Here is an 8,251-nt window from a genome sequence, read left to right on the forward strand (position 1 = left end):
AAAAAAAAAAGATTGACATTGCTCTAAAAAGATAATATGTGATGCAGTGTTGGAGTGTTTCCCAAAGTATCCAATGCTTCAGCCCGGTATCTGGACACAGGGATGCATTTTTAAGGTACAAAGTTGAGTTTAAATGCAGATTTAGGTCAACCAAAGCAAAGAGAAACAAGTGTCAGACTAGTAAAAACCAAAATCCTCTACTGATTTCAGGACAGAATGGTTGCCTGCAATACTTTGTACTTTGTAAACTTAAACTGAGACTTCACAGTCTGTGAGCCCCAGGGATCCTGAAGTGCCGTGGAGGGCATGGAGAGTTCAGACTGTCCAGAAACACTAAATAATCAGCCATAACTGAGGTGATAGTCTTTGCAATAAATCCCAGCGTGTATTAAGTTCAGGATGGTCACTTGTTCATTACTCTCCCCCTTGCCTCAGCAAGGGGGAGAGTAAGAAGACTTAAGACTTAAAGAAGACTTAAGTCTTTACCATTAAGGGTCTAAGAAGTGCATTAGATGCTTTGATTGAGCTTTTATGAATTTGGACGTCTGAACTGAAAGGCTGCTTTCTATCGTTGTGTTAAGTTTCAGTGTGTTTTTTGATGAGCTTTTGTGTTTCTGCTTGTTGTCACGCTCTCACAGTTGGGACAGTTCTTCATTCAGTAGCACTGCTGAGTGAGTCATTTTCTTCTGACCCGAGTGCTATCCCAGAGATTTCAAACAATCTGCACCACTGGATGCGCATACATAACTTCAGTTAAACTTTGTTCACCAAATATTGCTTTGAGGTCCAAAAAAATTGTGTGTGAAGATCTTCATTTTCTACCTCACTGGTAACCTCTAGTATTATAATCAAGACTGAAATCACAATGGAAACAACATAACTGTCATTATTTAGGAAACATAGGAAAGGTGTAGACGTAGGGTGTCTGGTCAGATGTGACCGGTGTTAAGATTTTCAGCCTACAAGCAAAACTGTTGGTGTCACTCTCAACACACACACCAATAGTGAAACACAATGGTGGCAGTATCATTGACACAACACAGAAGTTTTGTCAGAATTGAAGGGAAGATGGATGGAGCTAAATACAGGCCAATACTGAAAGAAAACCTAAGTCTCAAGCTGTTAAGATAGCTTGAAGGCTTGAGACTTAGGTTTGTCTCACAACTGGACATCAAGCCTAAACACACAGCAAGAGCTGCAATGGAACGGTTGAAATCAAAGCCTTTTCATGTGTTAGTGCCTTCGCCAAAATCTAATTAAGAATCTGTGGCAATACTAGAGAATTCCTGCTCACTGTCACTCTCCATTCACTCTGAATTCAGTCAATAAATGCACTCTGCATTCCAAGTATGTGTGCAGGTCTGTAATCATTATTAATTACAAATCCAACAAGAATCCATCGTGGTGATATTGTTTCGTCATAACTGTCTTTGTCTGAATATTGTTACTATTGTGATGCTGAAAACGTTGCATTTCCGTCAAAAAGCTGCAAAATAACCATCGTGTATTTTCTGTTGTTTCTCTTTGGCAGGTGGTGGGTGGAAGAAAGCACAGCCCAGTGCTGGATCCCAGAGGGACTGTTCGTGTTGCAAGGCCCCTTAAGACGAAGAAGGGTGCATGGAGGGTTCAAGGCCTCTAAAACCAGGGACATCAGCCTGCCTCTGGTTGGGGCTGGTCTCTGTGGCCGTAGCTTTCCTTTGTACAGAGGCCCGGACTACTCCGAGCCCTTTACTCAGCCCCAACAATGCCACCTGCAAGGGCAACTCAAAATGTCAAACAGGGATCATCCTCCCCATCTGGTATCCCGAGGATCCGTCCATGGGAGACAAGATTGCTCGGGTCATCGTCTATTTTGTGGCCATGATCTACATGTTTCTTGGTGTGTCCATCATTGCCGACCGTTTCATGGCAGCCATTGAGGTCATCACCTCCCAAGAAAGAGAAATTGTCATCAAAAGGCCCAACGGGGAAACGACGACGACCACAATTCGGGTGTGGAATGAAACAGTTTCCAACCTTACTCTCATGGCCTTGGGCTCATCTGCCCCCGAGATTCTGCTCTCTGTGATTGAAGTTTGCGGACATGAGTTCAAATCTGGTGAACTTGGTCCATCGACAATTGTTGGCAGTGCAGCCTTCAATATGTTTGTCATCATTGGCCTCTGTGTGTCCGTCATTCCCCAAGGTGAAGTGCGCAAGGTCAAACACCTGAGAGTTTTCTTTGTCACAGCAGGCTGGAGTATCTTTGCTTACATCTGGCTCTACATGATCCTGGCTGTTTTTTCTCCAAATGTAGTCCAGGTCTGGGAAGGCCTGGTCACACTATCCTTTTTTCCCATATGCGTCCTACTCGCCTGGGTAGCAGACAGACGACTGCTCTTCTACAAGTTTATGCATAAGAAATATCGCACTGACAAACACAGGGGTGTTATTATTGAGACGGAAACAGAACGCTCCAAAGGGATTGAGATGGACGGCAAGATGGTCAACTCTCACTTTATGGATGGAAGTGCAACCAGTAATCTGATTGGTTTGATTGAGAGCAAAGAAGTAGATGAGTCCCGTCGGGATATGATTCGTATCTTAAAGGACCTAAAGCAGAAGCACCCAGAGAAAGATCTTGATCAGCTGGTTGAGATGGCTAATTACTACGCTCTCTCACATCAGCAAAAGAGCCGTGCCTTCTACCGTATCCAGGCCACTCGAATGATGACAGGCGCTGGGAATATCCTGAAGAAACACGTAGCAGAACAAGCAAAGAAGAGCACCAGTGTGCAAGAGGTGCACGTGGAGGAACCCGAAGAGTACGTGTCTCGGATAGCATTTGAGCCTGCTGCCTACCAGTGCCTTGAGAACTGCGGTGCTGCCATCCTGACTGTCACTAGAAAAGGTGGCGACATCAACAAGACGATCTACGTGGATTATAAAACAGAAGACGGCTCGGCTAATGCTGGAGCAGACTACGAGTTCACAGAGGGCATGGTGGTGTTCAAACCAGGGGAGATAATCAAAGAAATAAGCATTGGCATCATAGACGATGACATCTTTGAAGAGGACGAGCACTTCTTTGTGCGTCTCAATAATCTTCGGGTCTTGGAAACTGAAGACGAGGTGTTGTCTGCCAACAGCCTCCCATACCCAAAGGCCATCCTAGGATTCCCCACTGTGGCTACAGTGACTATTCTGGATGACGATCATTCAGGCATTTTCACGTTTGAGAGTGGCTCAGTTCACATCAGTGAGAGCATCGGCATTATGGAAGTGAAAGTGCTGAGGACTTCTGGAGCAAGGGGAACTGTCATTGTGCCTTATCGCACAGTGGAGGGACTTGCCAAGGGCGGAGGGGAGGACTTTGAAGACACCTACGGAGAACTTGAGTTCAAAAACGACGAGACCTGGTAAGAAGAATCCTCTTGTGTTTGGAGCAGTTGGTTTTCTATTAAATTTTATTGGCTGATGTTCATTGGTCAGTGGCTGATTATTACAGATCAAGGCTTCTAGATCAAAAATACAATGTGTTTTGGACTCATAATTAAATAACATAGCTTGAGAATTATTTCGACAATTTTAATTTCTATTTTATATTGCATTTAAACATGCATAAGCTTTAAGCTTCAGTGCTCTTTAGCAGTCTGCTGGAAACGGCACTTTGTTTTGCTCCAAAGGCTCAGCTCATTCTTTGACATACAATACAAATCTTACCTATTTATATGGCATTTCTACTCACCACTTTGTGAATTTTGACTCCCCGTTTTTCTCTCGTTAGTTAGACAGCAAACACACTCATCTGACGCTTGTTTTTTCTGTGTGGAGAGTTTTCCTCTCATCAGACAGCTTTGGCAGCAACCGTCTGTTTTTCATGTGCTGGAGATTCCACGCAAGCATGGAAACAGGAAGTCCTGAAGTAAACCCTCTCTTTGCCCTTCAACTCCCTGCTGCTTTGTTTTCTCCATCCCCGGAGTTTTGCACGTTTCCCTTTTTCCCCATGTTCTCTTCATGCCTTGTCAACTTCCTCTGACAAAAAAAAGAGTAGAGTGGATGGATAGAAGCTGAGTTAGAAGAGAGATTCACTTCCAAGGTCAAAGGTCTGGCTTTGATTTATATAATCAGTGTGTGACAGTGTTTTGCGTTTGATGGTGGATGGTGTTGAAATGAATTATGACATGTGAAGGCTTAATTTCTTCTGAGCGGAGCCATCAATAAAAATGCTGTGATTGGTAATGATGTCTTACGTAAAGCGGGTATGTTATGTAGTCTTGTCAGCTTTACCATCTGTCTATAATGCTGGACTACAACAACCAGAGTCATGCAACATTTGGTAGTGTTAAAATGATCGTAGCAAACTGTGCTGTGGCATAGAGAGCGTTTGTCGATTGGACAACATTCCAGCACATTACGATTCTGGCGTCTCTGGAATGCACCTTCGCAGGCACTCGTGTTGTACATGTTGACCTACAGCCACTTAGCCACAGAGACAAGTGTCTGCTGTTCCCCCATTCTCTACCAAATGGACCTAACTGGCAGAGACTGGGCTGCAGTGTGAGGGCTGAGACAGCCCCGGAGAACAATGGCAGGTGGATGAGTGTTGGGTGATCAGCATGCTCCAGGGACCTGCTGAGCACTCTGGATTTTACTTGATTTATGTGGGAGAGGCTTTTGGGTTGGACCTGAAGGCTGCTGAGGGAATACAGGGAGGAGATGTGGTGATGCAGTTGTGATGATGATGGTTTATCGATCTGCTTCCTGTGTTGCATATCGTGCTGAATGTTAGAGTCTCACATCGTGCCGCACTCCTCTACCGAGGGGATGTAAATCCAAGAAAAGAAAAAAAAGGCGTACTGTAATTGGTTAACTCTGAGAGATCTTGAATATAATCAGACTGCATAATAATTTGCTGGATATTTAGGGGGAGAAAAAAAATGACGAAATTACAGAGCGCTATTGAGGAACACTTGTCTTTCCTTAGAAAAGCGGTGTAGTTAATAACCAATGTGTTCAGTGGCAGGGCTACTTATTAGCAGAGAAAGCGATAACATCTCTCTCTGGACTCGGCTCCTGTGCATCACAATGAATCAGTTCGTATCAATTTTGACACAAATGAGAATGTCTTAAAATATCTTTTGTTTAAATATCGACTGTTACAAATGAATTATTTTGAAAACCATGTTACACGTTACAGACAAAACCTTTATTTCTAATAACACAATGTTCCTATGAATTATCTTTGTAATTTTTTGCATACCACTTGATGAAGTTGTGCTAGCTGTTTTCCCAATCTTTCTACATACTTCAGGCTCAGATGTACTGCTGGTTCGGTCCATTTACGACCCAGTTCTGGCATGAACATCACCATTGTTCCTGTCTTACTTCTACTTCCTTCAGCAGATTTCACTCACCACAGTGCTTCTCTTAAACAGTAGGTGTCTCTATAAATAAAATCAGCCTGTTGTATTGATTCAACAGAAGCTGCATCAATGCAGAGGCTAATCCAGTAAAAAAATTAAAACAAATCGACTGAAGACAATTCAACTAATTAGTCTGAATAGCTTGAGTAAATAGAAACTGAACATTTCAAATGACGATGTCATTTATTTAGAGGAAAAGCTATTCAAATCGTGAATTAGCTCTGATTAATCGTATTTTTGGGGCTGAGGTTCAAGGTTACCGTAAAAATCAAGGAATGACCAAAAAGACCCAATCTGACAAAGTGAGACTAAAATAAATCAAAAAGCAACACATTGCCCTCCAATCTAAAGAATTGTCATAACGGATTAAAAACAGTCATTGACGTTCTCACTGCAAAGAAAGGCCTAATAACCAAAGTTATTATGGGGACAATATTCTTAAACAAGGAACTATCATGCCAAAAAAAACAAACTCATTATATCAAGCAAAAAATAAACACAAACTATTGAATAAATGTGATGCAATATAAATCAAAATATGGTGGAACTAATTCAGTTTAATTCCTAACAAAAAGAAACTGTATCTCTGCAATCCACCTAGAAGACCGGATCTGTATTTGAGCTTCCAACATTTCCAACAATCTTAAATTGTAAAAAAAAAAAAAAGAAAAAGAAAAAAAAGAGAGCGAATGATCTCTTTTTTTCCCAATAAAAAAGCTGCCAAAGAGTACCACTTTATCCACAATCATGCCAAAAGTTTGACATGAACATTTCCAAAATATTCATTTTCTCAGGGAAAAGGAATATTTAGAAAATTCACAGAAGACAAAATTACCTCGTTGGTTCTTCTGCAACCTAAAACCCTCTCCTCAGAGTCATTTTTCTCTCTCTGTGGGACAAAAAGATTGTTATAAAACGTGTTTGCCTCCGCTGCCCTACATTCATATTTAACCAGGGAAATGTTGTATTTTCTCTTGCCAGAAGGAGTTCCTCTGTTACAAGGTTAAAACAGTTCTTGGTGTGAAGCCATCGTAGTGAGTAGATGAAGGCAGAGCGCGGCGTGTGTGAGAAGAGGCCGAGTGTTTAATCCCCTTCAGCACACAATCACACAATGCTCTCTATCTGGTTCCCTTTAGCACCTCATTTTGCTGGTTCTTTTGCTATCGACCACATATAAGACTGCAAAAGGGTTGTGTGTATTTGTATGCAGTTTACATAAATGTCTGTTTTCAGTAGTTTAGTTAATTGTTGCTTTTGTACTTTAGGTGATTGGATCTTTGTGTAAGCTGGTATTTTATTCCTCCATATTTTTATACTGGTCTCATAACACGGCCCATGCAAAGGCAAGATGATACCACACAATCATATTCAATAAATCACAGTATTATTGAAAACTTCATTTACCTCATTAACATTAAAGATTAATTACACGCAGAATGATGTTTTCCAGCATTTATTTTGTTAACTGTGATGATTTTCCACTTACAGATAATGAAAAATATGACATTTAGGATTAACATATTACATAAGACCATAAAAAAACATATTTTAATGCAGAAATGTGGGCTTAATAAAAAGAATGTCTGTTTCGGGAACAAAATATTATTTTCAAACGGCACTTTTAATCTGTGAATCTCATCAGAACACATATTTTAAGTTATTACATATGACCGAAGGCACATTTTTGCATCCATTCAGCTGGTGTGCTAATATTTTAGTAGAAAATTGCATTCCGTCATCGAACACATGCTTCAGAGTTGCTTTGACTCTTTCATACATGTTTAAGGAATCCTTGCATCTCCCGTGGCAACCATTCAGGGGTGCTTAAGAACTTGTTTATTTAATGAGTTGCCTAGCGGCAGTAGCAAATAGCGTTAGGCTACGTTCACACTGCAGCCTGAAGTGACCCAATAACGATTTTTTGCAGTGGTCGTTCACACATCCTGTATAGTTCTCCAGTGTGAACTGCAAATGACCTGAAAGTGTGGCGTCACACACAGAGCACGTGCTTAGTGTGCGGAAGTAAACATGGACGCTAACGGTGGAGCATAGCTTACGATTTTAAAGTTGTTGTCCGACCGGAGCAGCATATAAACAAATTAATCCTCGTTATAGTCCATCATGGTTGTTGTTATTCTTCCCGTTTGCGTATCAGGACACAGAATAGTAACGTTTGTCGAGTATCAGTGACGTTCAGGTCGAATGAATGCGACCTGGACGTCAGGTCACGTTTGAACCGGATACGTATCGGATACCCAAAGTGGCCCGGGTCCCATTCGAAAAGAATCCGACCTGTGTTGTTCAGAAATTAAAAGATCAGATACAGGTCGAATTACGTCAAGAATTCGGAATTGGGTCACTACAGGCTGCAGTGTGAACGCAGTCTTAGCCTGGTGGAACGGCGCCGATGTTGGACTACACCTCTCCTAAAACGGATATAAATGGCATCAAGAATGAACGCTGTCGCGACAACGTGCTGAAGGCGGAGTGTCCGAAAGTGTCGGAGCATCTTAAAGAGACCAAGGCCAATTTCACGGTGTCTACTATGGACAGTGAATTTTCTTTCTAAATGTTTTTCATATATGTAGCAGTAGTCATTTGGCTGTGCTGTAAAATAACCCTATGTCCTGGAAAATATACAATGTAAAATAACGCCTTTAATGATTTCTCACTGGGTTGTACCCCTGTTTGGTATGAAAACAATAAAATGCCAACAAATTAAAATTCCTGTTGGTGGTTTCGCCGCTAAGTCCACATAAAGAAAGATAATGATAATTAAATGCCTCTCCTCCCTTTAGTGGCTCATAGAAGCAGGATTAAGTGTTGCTAATGGGGACGGTGCCTCG

The 8,251-nt window shown here is 41.6% G+C and overlaps 1 protein-coding gene across 1 annotated transcript in view; it reads left to right on the top strand.

Moving 5' to 3' along the window:
- The window catches only part of slc8a3 (solute carrier family 8 member 3), a 17,238-nt gene extending 11,381 nt beyond the window's left edge, over nt 1-5,857 (top strand). Inside the window, exon 2 of the mRNA XM_015041608.1 lies at nt 1,532-5,857. Coding sequence (XP_014897094.1) covers nt 1,618-3,402 — 1,785 coding nt within the window. The 5' untranslated portion in view covers nt 1,532-1,617 and the 3' untranslated portion in view covers nt 3,403-5,857. The remainder of the gene's footprint in view (nt 1-1,531) is intronic.
- Nucleotides 5,858-8,251: the final 2,394 nt, after the last annotated feature.

The sequence above is a fragment of the Poecilia latipinna genome, unplaced genomic scaffold (genome assembly GCF_001443285.1).
Source record: "Poecilia latipinna isolate Pla-1442-1.1 unplaced genomic scaffold, P_latipinna-1.0 Scaffold559, whole genome shotgun sequence".
NCBI classification, from domain to species: domain Eukaryota; kingdom Metazoa; phylum Chordata; class Actinopteri; order Cyprinodontiformes; family Poeciliidae; genus Poecilia; species Poecilia latipinna.